The following is a 20,547-nucleotide window of genomic DNA, read 5'->3' as shown; positions in this document are numbered from 1 at the left end:
CAAACAAACAAACAGAGTAAAAGTCATATTATAGGTCCTAATCTTTTACAGGTAGCTAACCCATGTGCTGCTTCATGTTCAACACATGTATACATACATCTGTAATAAATAGTTGGACTATTTGTACCCTCTGTTTATATGTTATGTATTTATGTCAGCTATAATGCGATGGTGTTTTTATTGTATTATTTTGTCTTTGTTTCTGAACCCCACCCGACCCCGTGGTGTTTCCTCTTATCTGTGATGAGACTCTCATCTCGTCCTAGCTAATAGGTTTTCTGTCTTGCATTTGTGTTTCAAGTTTTTGTGTTGTTTTCGTCATTGGTGTTTCTTTTCTCTGCTGGCTGTCGGTCAGACGCTCGGTCGGCGGCGGTCATCACAGCGGCAGGGGGCGGAGCCTCTTAGAAGCCCAGCGTTCCACCGATGGTTGAGGCCAGGACCACGCCCAGGATGACGCAGCAGATGATGATCATGATCTTCTTCTACAGAGCGACAGCAGAGAGACACACGTGTTAGTAAAGACAAGGTTCGAGAGCGAGGTCTGCTGCCCCTGCTGGAACTCCGAAGCAAGTACATCTAACTCCTACAGAGAAGTTTAAACTGTAACTTACAGAAAAATAACTAAACTATCAGTGTTTTCAAGGGACACAATCTGATATAGGACCATTATATATCAAATATATATTATATCATCAAATAACTAAATCAAACTGATCAGAAAAGCATCAGTGAGATAAGAACGACCTGAAATGACAGAATCCATCTTTGACAAACTTGTATTTAACATCTACTTTAAAGTTTGACTTTGGCCCGTGTCCCATCTTCTAACATGGAGGAGGAGAGGTGTATGCTCTCTACTGCAGCCAGACAGCAGGGGGCGATAGACCCTTCGACTTCACTTTAGGGAGCTGTCATGTTGTCCATCTATATTTAGGTCTGTGTTCTCTGACGGGATGTTTCCTGCAGTGCATTCTGGGAGTTCTGGTTCCTCACGGTTCTTCTGATGAGCGTGTTACCTTGCGGGCCTGGCTCTGGTATTTGACGGCCTTCTTGGTGTCGGACACGGCTCGCTCCACGTAGTCCACGGAGTGTTCCACGTTGTACTCAATTCTGTCAATCATCTCTCCCTGAGAGGAAACACATGAGTTTAGCTGGCCACGCCCCTACAGTCGCTGAACATGCCGACTCATTTCCTGTTAGCACACGACGTACCTGGCTCTCGACCAGCATGGCCATATCCACGAACATGTCGTGCAGCTCCCGGATGCTGTTCTCCAGCTTGATGATCTCGGTGTGTCGGGTCTCGATCTCGTTCAGAGCCTGCTTCGTCATCTGAGAATCCATCTTAATCTGCGATGGGTTTCAACAGCAGCGTTACTCACACTGAACTTATCAGAAGAGACAAAGTGTGTGATCAGGATCAGTGATTGAATGACTGATGAATCATTTCATTGCAGCCTTGTGTCATGTATGTAAACTCTACATGTCAGTAAACATTCGACAACATTACAGAGGAAGTGGCGTCAGTTTCGTTGATGAACTTTTGGAAAAGTGAAAACTTTTCTTCGGTGATGTCCACTTCCTGTCACCGGTGGTCATGATGTTCCTGATGTCACTTACCTGCTCACGGTGGCCCTTAACAGCCGCCGTTAACCAGGTGTTCACTCAGCTCCGCTGGTCAGAGCTCCGGGGAGTCCACTGTGACATCACCAGTGGGCGTGGCTTCAACCAGAGGAGCTGAGCGAAGCGTTCTGATTGGTCGTTCTGTGTCCAGTTACGGCAGCTGACCACGAGATCAGCTCACATGATGCTTCAGTCACATGACCTAAGCTTTGGCACTAGAAGATATGTGAGCTTTTAATTTGAAAGTGCGAACGATAATGTGAGTGAACCCTTCAAAATAAAAGCTCCCATGATGCAGCAGCGGGAATCTCACTCATCCTCCCATCGCCCCCTTGTGGTCATGTGACAACGGCCGTATTCACTTGATGCCTCAGCGCACCTCTGGGCCGTTTGGCATCCCCGACAGATACTGCCTGTGATTATGGGATGCAGAACGGCTCAGGTTATCGTAACCCATGGCAACAGCCGGGCTCAGGTGCGGTGCTTACATCATCGGTGAAGATGGCCAGCTTGCCGCTCTCCAACATGTCCTCCAGCTCCTCGTTGGTGGTGGTTCTCCCAGCTGCACACAGAACACACAGAGTCACACGCTACATCACGTGACCAGAGCACGTTGTATGTTGCAGTACTGACTGATCTCCAGCTGTGTGTTGTTAGTATGTTGTTAGCATGTGGCGTGTTGCAGTACTCACTGATCTCCAGCTGTCTCTGGATGCGGTCCTTGCAGCGGTCCCGGTACTTGGACTGCGTGGTGTTGTACTCCGTCATCACCTCCACGAACTTACGTGACAGCGTCGAGTGCTGCGGGACCACAACGTGTTAATAAAGATAAAACATACCATGAACTAAAATCATGGTTCTGACCCGTGACCTCAGTTGAATATGAAAGTGCTGCAACAATATTAATATTATTATTAATAATAATGCCTGTGTACTTTTACTTAAGTCACGATTTATCTGCAGAACTTAGATTGTATTTTTGTGAATGTATTTTTACAGTGTCATGTAATTTTTAATATTTGTGGAAAACAGAGAGATCTGAATATTGATGCTCCTGCAGTTCTCCTCTCCACCACCAGGAGGCGGCAGGGAGCAGACTGAGGTGGGGTTTAGCAACCAATGACAGAGCAGAACACTGCAGGGTGACAAGAGGCTGCGGGAAATCCTACGCTCCCTGAACGCATCCTGTGAGGTGTTTAATGACGCCTGGAATTTGAGTAGATTCTACAATCTGATTTATATTGTGAAGGTAAACGTTACCAAGATAAAAGTAAAATATTAGAACAAAATTTGTAACTTGAAAGTAGACAGGAAAGAGCTGCTTCTGTTTTTACACAGATAAAACCAGCCAATCAGAGCCTTTGATTTCCAACAGTGTTTAGATAATACTTCCTGTCTCACCTGTGTCTTACGGATCCTGAGGTCGGCCGATGATCTGTTGAGACCCTCCTCCTGCTCGATGCTCTGCTCGATCGCTGCAGACACACACAGACACACACAGACACACACAGACACACGAGGACACACAAGGACACACACAGACACACACAGACACACAAGGACACACACAGACACACACACAGACACACACAAGGACACACACACAATCAAGAAAATGATGTAAGTTAATAAATCTGATGAGTCACAGAAGTTGACGTGTCTCTTCTTGTGGCAGCTTGTCAGACGTGAGATAATTATCATAACGTACGATAACTTTGCCATCTGAACAATGTACGAAAGGGTTCGGGTCAGTTACGACATCATTCGGGTCATGAAGGATCATCTCAGAATTTAGTGAGAAAATCAGAAGCGATCAGTCCAGTAAAATGCTTCTTGTTTGTAGCTCGTCTGTGATTTAAAAATCTTTCTCTAATCAATCACTGGCGGAGGATGGAGGAGAAACCGGAAACGAATCACAGTCGGCTGTTCAGCTGAGAGATACCCCCCCCCCCCCCCCCTGCATGACAGGAAGACAATCCTATAGACATGCTGCAGAGTGTGTGTCTGTGTGCGTGTGTGTGAGACAGGACAATAACACTCAGGCCTCATGGGGTTTCCAATTATAGCTTATCTCCAGCATCACAGCTATTCTCAGTCTGCATATGTACAGGCTGTGTGTGTGTGTGTGTGTGTGTGTGTGTGTGTGTCTGTGTGTGTGTGTGTGTGTTCGTGTGTGTGTGTGTGTGTTACAACCTCTGGCTGTTCATATTAAAGCAGTGATGTCCTTGAACCATCAGCATGAACCAACGCTGCTGCACTGACTGACGAGCTTTAAACTGACTTGTGTGTTTGTGTGTGTGTGTGTGTGTGTGTGTGTGTGTGTGTGTGTGTGTGTGTTGATGTTCCCTCTGCTCTATTAAAAGACGAGGTCGTGGTTTTTATCTGAAACTACACATTTGATGCAGTTTGTTTTCTGTCTGCAGATGTTTCACATTAAATGTCGAACACAAGCTTTTAATGTGAAACTTTTACAGGAAGTCAACCAATAAATGAGGAGGAAGACTGAATGTTTCAGGTTCGTTCAGGACTCGACTGGTTAGACTCACACGTCCTGAGCATGTCGCCTGCTGGTGGCGCTACAGGCGAGGTCAGGAGGTCAGACCAAAACACAAAGCCTCCTCGTCCGACTGACACACACTTAGGAGGAGGTCAGAGTTCAGAGAAATATGTCTGTGTGTGTTTACCTTTTAATTTTGAACGAACTTTATTAGCTGTTTTCTTGATGTCAGCTGTGAGGTCCTCCAACTCCTGCTTGGTCTCTGCAAGAAACAATCACAGAGCGTTTGTTAAAATGTGTTCAAAAGGTTTTGATGGTTTTTACTGTTGGACGTCAGCTCCTGGGTCACCTGGCAGGAAGTAAGGAAGCCTGAAGAGGACAACAACACACCAGACAACATGTTTCCAACTCTATTTTAACTTTATAGTTTTCAGATATGACCTCAAGGTACGCGTGGATCAGAAGTCTGCAGGTGCTTCTTCTTCTACTGTTTAATTCTGTCTCTACTTCATGTGATTGGTCCAAACTGTCCAACAAAGTGTTTTCACTGTAAAGCAACAGAACCTGGTTCAGTTTGATCCAGAACCAGAACTCCACTCCTGGTCGGACTTATCTCGTGTCCCCTCTCATTTCATTCATCTTTTACATCATCACTTCAACATGTTTTCATAACATGTTGACGTGATGATCTGTGAACATTCATGTGGTTTGATCATTCGTCTATAATCGATTTTATTTCTGGATTTGATCTTGTTTTCATCCAAATGACTGGATCTGTTCTTTGTTGTATTCATCTTTCTCTCCTTCTTGTTTCCAGGTTTTCTGATCCCTCTCTCCTCTCATCCTCACCAGAGATTCACCTGCTCATCACATGTTGCACATCAGTCATGATTATTACAGACGAGACTCACGTGTGCTCAGCGGTTAAACTCCTGGGCCGGTCTGAGGTGCACTTCACGTCATGCAGGTTAAACATGCGACAGAAAAACAGCCGAGACGGACGAGGGAAAAGACGAAGGTGGAAAAGAAGGGAACATCCAGGGAGAGAGAGGAGGAAGCAAAGAGGACGATCAAGGGAAAGCAAAAATAAAAGGATGGAAAACAAACAGAAAAAGAAAAAAGAATCAACGTCATCGTCATCATGCAACAACACAAAACATCAAACTAAAATCTGAACATGCAGAACGACAAAATCATACATGTTCCAGGGTGAAGTCTGACGTTATGGATCATACGTGTTCCAGGGTAGAGTCTGATGTTATGGATCATACGTGTTCCAGGGTGAAGTCTGATGTTATGGATCATACGTGTTCCAGGGTAGAGTCTGATGTTATGGATCATACGTGTTCCAGGGTGAAGTCTGATGTTATGGATCATACGTGTCCCAGGGTGAGGTCTGATGTTATGGATCATACGTGTTCCAGGGTAGAGTCTGATGTTATGGATCATACGTGTTCCAGGGTGAAGTCTGATGTTATGGATCATACGTGTCCCAGGGTGAGGTCTGATGTTATGGATCATACGTGTTCCAGGGTGAGGTCTGATGTTATGGATCATACGTGTTCCAGGATGAGGTCTGATGTTATGGATCATACGTGTTCCAGGGTGAAGTCTGATGTTATGGATCATACGTGTTCCAGGATGAGGTCTGATGTTATGGATCATACGTGTTCCAGGATGAGGTCTGATGTTATGGATCATACGTGTTCCAGGATGAAGTCTGATGTTATGGATCATACGTGTTCCAGGATGAAGTCTGATGTTATGGATCATACGTGTTCCAGGATGAAGTCTGATGTTATGGATCATACGTGTTCCAGGATGAGGTCTGATGTTATGGATCATACGTGTTCCAGGATGAGGTCTGATGTTATGGAGCATACGTGTTCCAGGATGAAGTCTAATGTTATGGATCATACGTGTTCCAGGGTGAGGTCTGATGTTATGGATCATACATGTTCCAGGATGAAGTCTAATGTTATGGATCATACGTGTTCCAGGGTGAGGTCTGATGTTATGGATCATACGTGTTCCAGGGTGAGGTCTGACGTTATGGATCATACATGTTCCAGGGTGAGGTCTGATGTTATGGATCATACGTGTTCCAGGGTGAGGTCTGATGTTATGGATCATACGTGTTCCAGGGTGAGGTCTGACGTTATGGATCATACATGTTCCAGGGTGAGGTCTGATGTTATGGATCATACGTGTTCCAGGGTGAGGTCTGACGTTATGGATCATACATGTTCCAGGGTGAGGTCTGACGTTATGGATCATACGTGTTCCAGGATGAGGTCTGATGTTATGGATCATACGTGTTCCAGGATGAAGTCTGATGTTATGGATCATACGTGTTCCAGGATGAGGTCTGATGTTATGGATCATACGTGTTCCAGGATGAAGTCTGATGTTATGGATCATACGTGTTCCAGGATGAAGTCTAATGTTATGGATCATACGTGTTCCAGGGTGAGGTCTGACGTTATGGATCATACGTGTTCCAGGATGAGGTCTAATGTTATGGATCATACGTGTTCCAGGGTGAGGTCTGATGTTATGGATCATACGTGTTCCAGGATGAAGTCTGATGTTATGGATCATACGTGTTCCAGGATGAAGTCTGATGTTATGGATCATACGTGTTCCAGGGTGAGGTCTGATGTTATGGATCATACGTGTTCCAGGATGAGGTCTGATGTTATGGATCATATGTGTTCCAGGGTGAGGTCTGATGTTATGGATCATACGTGTTCCAGGGTGAGGTCTGATGTTATGGATCATACGTGTTCCAGGGTGAGGTCTGACGTTATGGATCATACATGTTCCAGGGTGAGGTCTGATGTTATGGATCATACGTGTTCCAGGGTGAGGTCTGACGTTATGGATCATACATGTTCCAGGGTGAGGTCTGACGTTATGGATCATACGTGTTCCAGGATGAGGTCTGATGTTATAGATCATACGTGTTCCAAGATGAAGTCTGATGTTATGGATCATACGTGTTCCAGGATGAGGTCTGATGATATGGATCATACGTGTTCCAGGATGAAGTCTGATGTTATGGATCATACGTGTTCCAGGATGAAGTCTAATGTTATGGATCATACGTGTTCCAGGGTGAGGTCTGACGTTATGGATCATACGTGTTCCAGGATGAGGTCTAATGTTATGGATCATACGTGTTCCAGGGTGAGGTCTGATGTTATGGATCATACGTGTTCCAGGATGAAGTCTGATGTTATGGATCATACGTGTTCCAGGATGAAGTCTGATGTTATGGATCATACGTGTTCCAGGGTGAAGTCTGATGTTATGGATCATACGTGTTCCAGGGTGAAGTCTGATGTTATGGATCATACGTGTTCCAGGGTGAAGTCTGATGTTATGGATCATACGTGTTCCAGGGTGAAGTCTGATGTTATGGATCATACGTGTTCCAGGGTGAGGTCTGATGTTATGGATCATACGTGTTCCAGGGTGAGGTCTGACGTTATGGATCATACATGTTCCAGGGTGAGGTCTGACGTTATGGATCATACGTGTTCCAGGGTGAGGTCTGACGTTATGGATCATACGTGTTCCAGGATGAGGTCTGATGTTATGGATCATACGTGTTCCAGGATGAAGTCTGATGTTATGGATCATACGTGTTCCAGGATGAGGTCTGATGTTATGGATCATATGTGTTCCAGGGTGAGGTCTGATGTTATGGATCATACGTGTTCCAGGATGAAGTCTGATGTTATGGATCATACGTGTTCCAGGGTAGAGTCTGATGTTATGGATCATACGTGTTCCAAGGTGAAGTCTGATGTTATGGATCATACGTGTTCCAGGGTGAAGTCTGATGTTATGGATCATACGTGTTCCAGGATGAAGTCTGATGTTATGGATCATACATGTTCCAGGGTGAAGTCTGATGTTATGGATCATACATGTTCCAGGGTGAAGTCTGATGTTATGGATCATACGTGTTCCAGGGTGAAGTCTGATGTTATGGATCATACGTGTTCCAGGGTGAAGTCTGAACCAATACAGATGTTTTGATGAAGAATGTTTTAAATTATTTATCTGTGTCACACTTGATCCTTTTTCTTTGATCTTTGGTAAATATCGTAAAGTCTAAACACATAAAAACAACACATGTTGTTTACATGTTGTTTATAACACATTCACACACTGATGTCAGATCAACGTCTTCATGACTCTGGAGCTGGAACCTTCAGAGAACGGGAATGAACAGTGAGAACTGGATAATGCTTTCTTCCTGGTGGCCACTTGTGGTATTGCAGCAATAAACCCCCTCCAGTCCAAGAAGCATTTCCCACAGAGCACCTTGATAACAGACGTCTGTAGAACAGGAAACATCATCCGTCGTTTCTCTATGTTGTTTATTTCTAACCGTGAAACTTTACTTTACTCTCTACACGGGATCAGGATCATTACTACGTTCAAGCTAACGCTAGGCCACATTAAAGGGAACATTTAATAAATGACATAGAGGCACTCGCTGTCATAGCACACAGGCATGATGGGAGAATCACTACTGCACATGATCATCTCTCCCCTGATTTGTTGGTTGGTTGATGGCAGATGTTGTTGCCTCCATAACGAGAACAAATAGTGTTCCCTCGACTTTTTAAAGACATTCAAAAACACAACCACGTGAAGCCATTGCAGCCATTTTCTCATTCTGTGTGATTTGATCTCAGTGAAAGGAAGGACTCGTCAGCAGCTGAACTTGACGTCACAGTGAATCTGATCACGTGCGTTCCCGTGTGAATCAGATCTGAATGCGTTCGAGCAGCCAGTAAAAAGCGAGCCGAAGCCCTGAGGCCTCTGATGAAAACAAGCCTGTTGTTTTACAGTGCAGCGTTTCTGACAGCACAGACTCGGCTTCAGGCCTGACACGGAGTCATTGTGCTGAGTCATGGTGTGTCGGGGTCAGGGTGAACGCAGCGCGGCTCACTGAGCTCCCACTCCCAGACTGAAGGTGGCGCTCACAGGACAGTGAACAGGTCAGCTTTCAATCGGAGGTTCAGGGTCACGTGAAGGTCACGTTCAGTGTCCAGTTCACCACTGATCGCTCTGAGTGACAGAATGCTAACATGGAGGAGGCGGGGTTTATGAGCTGTACTGCAGACAGCCACCAGGGGACGATCCAGATGATTTGCCTTCCCTTTTGAAAGCTGTCGTCCATCTTTATTTACAGTCTGTGATGATAAAGACATTGTGTGTGTGAGTCTTACTTTCGTCCGGGTTGGGCGCGGCCAGGATGGCGCTGTGCTGCTTCTTCACCTGCTCCACATCCTCCGACAGCTTCTCTATGCAGCCTCTGATCTCCTCCACCTGAACACATTCTTACTTGGTCAGAATCAACATAAACAGAAGAGAAATGCAGAGTAAACAAGTCTAACTGGCCCCGCCCACATTGAGGAGCTTCAGTTTGAAAGCATCCCTGTTTCTATGAAGCTTTTTAATATCTTTATTCAACAGCGTGGTCGTGTGAACAGCAACATGAGAGTGAAAGCACACACAGCAGACGCAGAGCAAATTAAAATTACATTTAGATCCAATTATTGGCTCGACTCAGATAGATCTGCTTCACAGATACTGATATGATATAATTATATAAAAAATGTATTATTTGTCACCTGAGCAGTTGCCTTTTAAACTGTGTGTGTGCGACATAAATATCATAGTTAGTATAATCAAGGAGCTTTTTGTCTTGAATGACTCAACGCTGAGGTTCATGCTGCTTTAATTTATAACTGGGTCATGAAGTCCCGAGAGGGTTTGTGGTCAAACCTGATTCACCTGAAACACTTTGATTCAAAAGGTCAAACTGAACCAACAGAGGAGTCAACATCAGAAAGTTCAGTTTGTCTAAATCCTCTGAACATCAGATCATCAGATCATTAAATCAGTAAAGAATAAATCATTATTGATCTGTTAAATGAAACTATATGAAAATCTAGGCAGCTGAATTTAATTTGTATTCTATTGATGTATATGATGTTTTGACTTCCTTATATTTCCCTGAACTGTGTGACTCACCTGTTCAAAGAACTCGTCCATGAAGTGGTCCCTGTCCACCTGCACCACCTCCTCGTCATCATCACTGTCCTTCGCCTGCAGACACACACACACGTTCATCACAAATCACATTCTCATTTCCTTCAAATCCTCAAAACACTTCAACAGCTGGATCATCACTGTTTCCCCCGAACACGTCTGATGATGATGATGACGAAGAACAAACTCTTCTTATTCTCATACTGATGAGTCTCATGATGTAGAACTCAGAGACAGACAGGTGAGAGACGATCAGGTTCTATCAGGATCCATCAGATCTATTACTCGGTCTAACACAGTCCTACAGAGTCTGAATACGGTCTAAGAGGGTTTGTGTCCTGCACCAGGTCTTACTGGGTCTAATGGAACAAGGGTGGAGGACCAGGGTCTCACTGAGGTTCAGTTTGTCTTTGTGAGTCTCACACGGTCGAACAGCGTTCAGACGTCAGCTGACCTCCTGCGAGGACACAATGACCACGAGCACGTCTGTCCCGAGCAGATAAGAGCGTGGACAAAGAGACAACATCCACCAATCAGCTGCTGCCACCAACAACACAACGCTGAGGACATCTTGACTGTGTTTGTCTTGAAGGAAACGTCCGGCTGTCGGCCATATTGGAAGATTTCTCACTTTTTTCACACGACAAATCACAAAACCAAAAAATAAACCATGAAAAAAAAACTGCTTAACTGCAGATCCTGAACTACAAGAGAACAGATATGATTGATAGAATCAGATTATTTGCAGGATTCACTAATGTATATTTAAAGGCCCATATTTGACACCTGTCTGGTATTGGTCCCTGAGATGATGCATCAGTGGTTTAAAGTGGACAAACTGCTGCAGTGTGTCCATGTCCCCTGTCCGTCCTCTCTGGAGCTGCAGAGGAGAAGACACATGTTTACAGTCGTAGAAACGTCCCGAGTTACAGCACGGAGTAACCGTATCCACGATGCATCTCTGTCTTCACCGTCTGAACGTGAACCTCCTGCTCGCCCTCTGCTGGTGAACTTAACACGTATCAACCATTACCTCAGGCAACTAACTCATAATGAAGACTACAACTCCCATCATCCCTCACTGCTGCTCTACAACACACTCTTTACACACTGTAGTTCCTGTTCTGAATGAGACGCCCCCTGGTGGCAGACAACAACATGTTTAGTGTAGAAGCAGTGCAACCTTTTTGCACGTTCTGCCATCTAGTGGACTAAATGAACATTTATCAATGTGTCGACCTTTAAAATACATATTTGTTGTGCAGGGTTTTTTATGTGCAAATAAAAATGTGCATCAAAACATCTGGATGGAAACACACTGATTGTGTTACATGTTAATACAGCGACACACAACAATCAGACATTGGCAGATGCAGTTTTATTGATCATCCTTCTATTGATGGTCTGATTCACGTTAGTATTTTCAGCTCAGTGATGATGAAGACAAACAAAAACACACAACGGCTTTTTGCTTGGATCCAAAATGACACATTTAATTCAAAATGTCCGACCGAAGCAGCCGGAAATATGTGATCATTTCTGGACTCGTTGTGGAAAACGAGGTCGAAAGAGCTGAGCGGCGAAATGTGAAAAATGTAAACGTGAGAACGTACACGTGTTCATGAACGAATGAATCTGATGAACGTGATGGAACAGTGACACCCTGCAGTAGAGAGAGAGAGAGAGGGAGAGAGTGAGAGAGAGAGAGATAGAGAGAGGGAGAGAGAGAGAGAGAGAGAGAGAGGGAGATGAAGCTGAGCGAGTGTGGAAGACTGAGTGGAGGAGAGAGAGATGAGGTGGGGGAGGGGAGGAAGAGGAGGAGAAGATGGAGGAGAGAGAGAGGGGGATGGGTGATGATAGAGTGAGCATTGCTTACAGGATGGGGGAGGGGGGAGGGGAGAGAGAGGACAGTACTGTGCTTCTGCACTGTTAAAATAACAAGTGTTAAAATATCCTGCGTAAAATAATGTACAAAATATTTGAGCTTATAAATAAATATCAGTATTTGAATGTGTCGCTGAGCAAAGACCAAAAATTATCAAAGACATTTATGTTTTAAACAAATGATTTAATCTGACGCTGATTGAACCGTCATCGTTTCCAAATGTCTCCGTTTCTGTTTCGTCCAAACTACAACAGCGTTTATACAAGTCTCCAACAGGCGTAACCATAGCAACAGTGAGGAATTGTGACACATTACTGTGGGTGGAGCCTGAGATATTTCCAGTTCTGAAATGTTAACACACGTTAACGTAGTTTTAACGTTGATATCACTTTTATGAAAAAGTTCTGTTTCCTGTTTTATCGAATCTGTGCTCACGTTCCCACTGGTCTGCTGGTCCGGGTCCTAACTGGGACTGACCTGCCTGTATAGAGCTGACCCTAACCCTGCCTGTATAGAGCTAACCCTAACCCTGCCTGTATAGAGCTGACCCTAACCCTGCCTGTATAGAGCTGACCCTAACCCTGCCTGTATAGAGCTAACCCTAACCCTGCCTGTATAGAGCTAACCCTAACCCTGACCCTAACCCTGCCTGTATAGAGCTAACCCTAACCCTAACCCTGTCTGTATAGAGCTAACCCTAACCCTGCCAGTATAGAGCTAACCCTGCCTGTATAGAGCTAACCCTAACCCTGCCAGTATAGAGCTGACCCTAACCCTGCCTGTATAGAGCTAACCCTAACCCTGTCTGTATAGAGCTAACCCTAACCCTGCCTGTATAGAGCTAACCCTAACCCTGCCTGTATAGAGCTAACCCTGCCTGTATAGAGCTGACCCTAACCCTGCCTGTATAGAGCTGACCCTAACCCTGCCTGTATAGAGCTAACCCTAACCCTGCCTGTATAGAGCTAACCCTAACCCTGCCTGTATAGAGCTAACCCTAACCCTGCCTGTATAGAGCTAACCCTAACCCTGCCTGTATAGAGGTTAGCTCTATACAGGCTAACCCTAACCCTAACCCTAACCCTAACCCTGCCTGTATAGAGCTAACCCTAACCCTGCCTGTATAGAGCTGACCCTAATCCTGCCTGTATAGAGCTAACCCTAACCCTGCCTGTATAGAGCTGACCCTAACCCTGCCTGTATAGAGCTAACCCTAACCCTGCCTGTATAGAGCTAACCCTAACCCTGCCTGTATAGAGCTAACCCTGCCTGTATAGAGCTGACCCTAACCCTGCCTGTATAGAGCTAACCCTAACCCTGCCTGTATAGAGCTAACCCTAACCCTGCCTGTATAGAGCTAACCCTAACCCTGCCTGTATAGAGCTAACCCTAACCCTGTCTGTATAGAGCTGACCCTAACCCTGCCTGTATAGAGCTAACCCTAACCCTGCCTGTATAGAGCTAACCCTAACCCTGCCTGTATAGAGCTGACCCTGCCTGTATAGAGCTAACCCTAACCCTGCCTGTATAGAGCTAACCCTGCCTGTATAGAGCTAACCCTAACCCAGGACCCTAACCCTGTCTGTATAGAGCTAACCCTGCCTGTATAGAGCTAACCCTAACCCAGGACCCTAACCCTGCCTGTATAGAGCTAAAACTAACCCTGCCTGTATAGAGCTAACCCTAACCCTGCCAGAATAGAGCTAACCCTAACCCTGCCTGTATAGAGCTAACCCTAACCCTAACCCTGTCTGTATAGAGCTAACCCTAACCCTGCCTGTATAGAGCTAACCCTAACCCTAACCCTGCCTGTATAGAGCTAACCCTAACCCTGCCAGTATAGAGCTAACCCTGCCTGTATAGAGCTAACCCTAACCCTGCCAGTATAGAGCTGACCCTAACCCTGCCTGTATAGAGCTAACCCTAACCCTGTCTGTATAGAGCTAACCCTAACCCTGCCTGTATAGAGCTAACCCTAACCCTGCCTGTATAGAGCTGACCCTAACCCTGCCTGTATAGAGCTAACCCTGCCTGTATAGAGCTGACCCTAACCCTGCCTGTATAGAGCTAACCCTAACCCTGCCTGTATAGAGCTAACCCTAACCCTGCCTGTATAGAGCTAACCCTAACCCTGCCTGTATAGAGCTAACCCTAACCCTGCCTGTATAGAGCTAACCCTAACCCTGTCTGTATAGAGCTAACCCTAACCCTGCCTGTATAGAGCTAACCCTAACCCAGGACCCTAACCCTGTCTGTATAGAGCTAACCCTAACCCTGACCCTAACCCTGCCTGTATAGAGCTAACCCTGACCCTAACCCTGACTGTATAGAGCTAACCCTAACCCAGGACCCTAACCCAGGACCCTAACCCAGGACCTTGAGGACTCGCTCAGTCCTGTCCATGCGAGTCCTCCTCTGTCTCAGGAGTTCACGCTGCTTCCCTCGCAGAGATTCTACCAACAGAATTAAAAACTCATTTGTCTCTACTGCAATTGACCTTTTAAAAGCTCGATGTAAGTTGCTTTTTTATGTTGTCCACTGTATTTTATTTATTGTTGTCATGTGACTGCTGACTGTAAAACAAATTGCCCTTCAGGGATAATAAAGATATCCTTCATCCTTAATAAACTTTACTCTGCTGTTGAATTTCATGTCAACAAATGAACATTTTTGTCGTGATTGGTTTGGCAGGATTCTGTACGATGTCTGTGAAGAAGTCTGAATGTTCCTCATCCATCCATCATCCATCTCTCTCTCTTCTCTAACCCACATCAGTTTCATTTTCTTTCCGCCCTTCACCTTTCTTTTTTTTAATTCTCACTCCTCTCATTTCCTCTTTTATTCTTTAATATTCTGTTTTTCTTCCCTTCTTATTCCATCCTCTGTTATTTCCTCTCTCTCCCCCCCCCCTTCTCCTCTCATGTCACACAGACTTAAATCAGGACGTTGACCTCAGGTGTCAGAGTGTGTGTGTGTGTGTGTGTGTGTGTGTGTGTGTGTGTGTGTGTCTAACCATGCCAGCAGCAAGCCACGTTACCCACAAACCACTGGGATCCCTGGCTCTACCCAGAGTCCATCTGTGCTCTCTGCAGCTCTGACACAAAAGACTTCACCTTCCTCCGGCTGCACCAGTTTTTCCTGCACAGTGAAGGTTTCATGAACGTGAGACGCTCAGATGTCCGAGGTTCATGTGAACGCACCACGACTCAGCCATCACGTCCTCTGTCTCCTGTTTGACGTAAACATTCGTTGACTCCCATTTTTTTTTATTTTCTGAATTCAATGTCTATTTTGATGTAGGACAGTGAACGCATCACAGATGACCTCACTGATGAAAACAGACACAACAACAGAAAAGACTGAAGTGTTGAACTGAATCTGTTTTGGAGATGAAAGCTCAAGCGTCAAGAAAACTAGAAATGAAATGACGCTCCAGCAAGCGTGTTGAAAATCAGCTCCACATCGAGAGAAGAGAATCAAAACCAGGTTTCTCTTCAGCTCTGGAGCGAGTCACACCTCCACCGAACCCAGTATCCCTCCATCCCTGAAGAGCAAGATCTTTATGAACTTCTTTAATGATTCTAACTATTAGAAATCAAATCAACCAATACCCCCCCAACAACAGAGATCTCAGAACCGGCTGAGAATCCTTCCTGTTATTTAGACAGCTTCTCTCTGATCAGCCGACATCAGTTTACCAAAATAATCTCAGGTTCTAAACCAACAACTTGTATCTTAGATCCCATTCCTACAAAATGACTTAAAGAAATTCTGCCCCTAATTGAACCCTGAACCACTGAGGACACACTGAACCCATGAGGACACACTGAACCACTGAGGACACACTGCATCACTGAGGACACACTGCACCACTGAGGACACACTGCATCACTGAGGACACACTGCACCACTGAGGACACACTGAACCCATGAGGACACACTGCATCACTGAGGACACACTGCATCACTGAGGACACACTGCATCACTGAGGACACACTGCATCACTGAGGACACACTGCATCACTGAGGACACACTGGACCACTGAGGACACACTGAACCACTGAGGACACACTGCACCACTGAGGACACACTGCACCACTGAGGACACACTGCATCACTGAGGACACACTGAACCACTGAGGACACACTGAACCACTGAGGACACACTGAACCCATGAGGACACACTGAACCCATGAGGACACACTGCATCACTGAGGACACACTGCATCACTGAGGACACACTGAACCACTGAGGACACACTGCATCACTGTATTTTGTTATTAAATATCAAAGTGTCTGAATTGTCCGTCTCGCAGACTGGGACGTGGACGACCTGGAGTAATGTCGGTTATTTCCTTCAGAGGTTGTTTGTCTGCCCGTGATGAGGTCACGTCCACACACCGCTGGACTTCCTGTCAGACATTAGCTGCAGGAATCTATTTCAGGGACGAGTCCACAGAGTCAGTGCCGACCTTTTAATGCTTTCATTCAATAAGGACTTTGGCCCAGGACTATTTATACTGCAGCTCCTCCACTGGCTCTGATACTGAAACACCGATCATATGCACGGGTAGAGAAGCAGCAGCCGGGGTTTCAAACCTCCAACCCCTGCCTGAGTGCTCTTAAGCAATATTCAACTCACCCAGTATCCCTGCATGAGGAGTAACGGAACTATTTGTAAACCTTGAGGCTGCATTGAGTTTTAACTCCAGGGCTGAACCATCCTTTACCAAAGGAAAGGAGCCTCAATGCTTCCTAACTTCTGTCCTCTAGGAAACATCGGCCCATCCTTTACCAAAGGAAAGGAGCCTCAATGCTTCCTAACTTCTGTCCTCTAGGAAACATCGGCCCATCCTTTACCAAAGGAAAGGAGCCTCAATGCTTCCTAATTTATGTCCTCTAGGAAACATCGGCCCATCCTTTACCAAAGGAAAGGAGCCTCAATGCTTCCTAATTTATGTCCTCTAGGAAACATCGGACCAAGGAAAGGAGCCTCAATGCTTCCTAACGTATGTCCTCTAGGAAACATCGGACCAGCCTTTACCAAAGGAAAGGAGCCTCAATGCTTCCTAATTTATGTCCTCTAGGAAACATCGGACCAAGGAAAGGAGCCTCAATGCTTCCTAACGTATGTCCTCTAGGAAACATCGGACCAGCCTTTACCAAAGGAAAGGAGCCTCAATGCTTCCTAACTTATGTCCTCTAGGAAACATCGGACCATCCTTCACCAAAGGAAAGGAGCCTCAATGCTTCCTAACTTATGTCCTCTAGGAAACATCGGACCATCCTTCACCAAAGGAGAGGAGCCTCAATGCTTCCTAACTTCTGTCCTCTAGGAAACATCGGACCATCCTTCACCAAAGGAGAGGAGCCTCAATGCTTCCTAACTTATGTCCTCTAGGAAACATCGGACCAGCCTTCACCAAAGGAAAGGAGCCTCAATGCTTCCTAACTTATGTCCTCTAGGAAACATCGGACCAAGGAAAGGAGCCTCAATGCTTCCTAACTTATGTCCTCTAGGAAACATCGTACCATCCTTCACCAAAGGAGAGGAGCCTCATTGAACCCACTTAAACAAACTAAACAGAACAGCTGTTTTATTCTCCTGATCCAGATGTGTCTCCATCATCACACGATCGATTTCTTCTGCCTCACATCTGTCAACAACAAACATAAAGAGCTTCATCATCATCACAACTAAATATTAAAGTTATTTCAATCCTCTATCTGTGGAATGGACTCCATCGTTTCTTTGTCCTCTCATGTAGGTTTTCTAATTTTCTGTCAGATATTAAATGTTCCCTCTGCATGAAGTGAAAACACTGTTCTCAGCATGCTCCTGGTTTCTCCTTTCCTAACTCCTTTCCTAACTCCTTACGGCTTCTCCTTCCCATCATAGGAAAGGAAATGATTTGGACTTTTAAAACGCAGTCAATGTGTCAATGCTGGAAATATGACGAGCATTCGACCAATCAGACAGAGGACGACCTCATCAGCTGACTCACACATGTGACCTCATCGCCGCTGCCCCGCCCAGTTTCCCATCAGCCTGCGGCAGCGTTTCTGACAATCAGCTCCACCCCCTGCTGAGTCAAAGGAGGAGGAGGCTCACTGAGCTGTGGAGGGGGGAGGAGCACATCGACAGCACACAAACACACACACACAGACACACACACACACACGCACACACACACAGACACACACACAGACACACAGATACACACACGCACACACACACACACACACACTCACACAGAAAGAAGAAATACACACATAAAAGAGGCCAGGGACATTTCAGGGCTATTAAATGAAAACGCTGCCATAAATCACATGATGAGCCTCCTACTGACCAAACACACACACACACACACACACACACACACACACACACACAAACTCTCTCACACACACACACACACACACACACACACACACACACACACACAAACTCACACACACACACACACACACACACACATACAACTCACACACACAGACACACTCACAGACTTGCACACACTTGCACACACTTGCATTAATCTGGGGCCTTTTTCCTCATCATCTCTGACCCGTCCGGACGTTTGTATTCGTGTCAGAACATTTATGAAACATTTATTTAACAGTTATCAGGATTCATAGCCCAGCGCCCCCCCCGCTCCCTGCACTGGTTCTGAACGGATCGGGTCCAGTCCACATCCAGGACCTGGTCCAACCTCACAGCCCCCCCACTCTGCATCGACCAATCAGCTGCTCCCTCGCTGCGAGGGACAGCTGTCACTCAACAACATCTGGACAGTTTCCTGTCCCGCCTCCTGAACGCTGGAACCAGGTCCACATGGACACGAGGACAGGACGTCCACACATGGTCCTCCAGACTGAAGACACACCTGGTTCAGGAGATGAAGTCTCATAACCATCGTCTCCTCTGGTGTCTGCACTTTGTCGTTTGTCTTTCTTGATTCTTGTTGTTCTGCTTTGTTCCTTATTGTGAGTCGCTTTGGATAAAAGCATCAGCTCAATGAAATGTAAAGTAATTATCAAACACGTTAAATACTTTAGACTTTTGATATGAAGAAAATGACTGTGAGGACAGAAATATATGTATAATATATAATTTTTAAAAGGAGGGAACATTTTAACATTTTTGGGACACTTTTGAAAAGGTGAATCAAACATTTGATTTGTTGTTTTTGTGGGGAAGAAGAAACATGAAGACATGTTGTGGTGTGTAAGGACACGGGTGACTCATCTGAATAAAGCATAAAGACATTTATTTAACGTTTTACTAGGTGATAATAAAAATCACAGTTATAACTTTATATTTTAGATTAACCTTGACTTAGCTGCTGGACGAACACACACACACATATACACAAACACACACATACACATACACACACAAACACAAACACACACACATACACATTTATATGTTTTTTCTGTTGTGTACAATTCTAAAATATCTTTAGGTTTGTGTGTTTGTCATCAGAATGATGCAAAAACAACTGAAAATTGAAAGTGTCAGGCAACAGGAAGTGTCACACGCTGCTGTCAAGGTGCCCTTGAGCAAGTCACTACTGAAAGAAACTAGATGACGAAGGGCAGCCGTATGTCTGCTGCAAGGTGTGTGTGTGTGTGTGTGTGTGTGTGTGTGTGTGTGTGTGTGTGTGTGTGTTCTGGGTAAACAATGTCAAACAAACACTAAAATGAAAACACCCACCTGGTGCCTCCAGCAAGACAAAGCAACGATCAGAGCCTGAACACACTGTCCTATTCTATTCTGTTCATTTCTAATCTATTCTATTCTGTTCATTTCTATCCTTTTCATGTCTATTCTATTCTGTTCTGTTCTGTTCACTTTAGTTTGATCCCTGAAGTTGTGTCTATTTTAATTGTCACAAAAATACAAAAAAGTAATTTAGAGAAAATAATTTTTGTACCGATCTGACCACCCAGATGTTAAAACATGAAGAATTCTTAACGGAGTTCGGTGGATTTGTTACAGCAGGTGTAACACACAGACACCAACAGGGGGCGCTGGTGAACTGAAACTGTTTCATAGTGTTGATTTAATTACCACAGTTCTTTATGATTTCTAAGTTCCAGAATCAATATCTATTTATTATTATCTATTGACTTAAAACAACTGCTAGCAGCTAACAGTCACCAGAGCGACCTTATAACACAATGAATGTCAAAAGTTTTCATTCATTCTAACTGCTAACAGCTAACAGCTAAAAGCTAACTGCTAACAGCTAACTGTGTGTGAACCTTTAAGTTCATAACAACAACACACACACTTCCTGCCAGTGATGAGCCCGGGCTTTCAGAATAAGAGCCCCTGTGGTTCTGCCTCGATTCATTACAACTGAACTTTTATTAAAGTTACAGGTTTTCTGTCCCACTGATGTTTGTCTTCAGTGTTGAACCAAAGTCCGGACAATGTTCCGACCATTTTACAGA

At 45.0% G+C, this 20,547-nt stretch overlaps 1 protein-coding gene across 1 annotated transcript in view; it reads right to left on the bottom strand.

Annotated features, from left to right (window-relative positions):
* Nucleotides 1-401: 401 nt before the first annotated feature.
* The window catches only part of stx1b (syntaxin 1B), a 29,095-nt gene continuing 8,949 nt past the window's right edge, over nt 402-20,547 (bottom strand). Inside the window, exons 3-11 of the mRNA XM_061090812.1 lie at nt 10,178-10,252; nt 9,370-9,469; nt 4,308-4,382; nt 3,025-3,098; nt 2,316-2,424; nt 2,112-2,185; nt 1,213-1,350; nt 1,017-1,127; nt 402-482 (exon numbers count right to left, since the gene is read on the bottom strand). Coding sequence (XP_060946795.1) covers nt 402-482; nt 1,017-1,127; nt 1,213-1,350; nt 2,112-2,185; nt 2,316-2,424; nt 3,025-3,098; nt 4,308-4,382; nt 9,370-9,469; nt 10,178-10,252 — 837 coding nt within the window. The remainder of the gene's footprint in view (nt 483-1,016; nt 1,128-1,212; nt 1,351-2,111; nt 2,186-2,315; nt 2,425-3,024; nt 3,099-4,307; nt 4,383-9,369; nt 9,470-10,177; nt 10,253-20,547) is intronic.

The sequence above is a fragment of the Limanda limanda genome, chromosome 17 (genome assembly GCF_963576545.1).
Source record: "Limanda limanda chromosome 17, fLimLim1.1, whole genome shotgun sequence".
Taxonomy (NCBI): domain Eukaryota; kingdom Metazoa; phylum Chordata; class Actinopteri; order Pleuronectiformes; family Pleuronectidae; genus Limanda; species Limanda limanda.
Note: the sequence above shows the minus strand (reverse complement) of the source record. Positions and strands in the feature narration are given on the sequence as shown.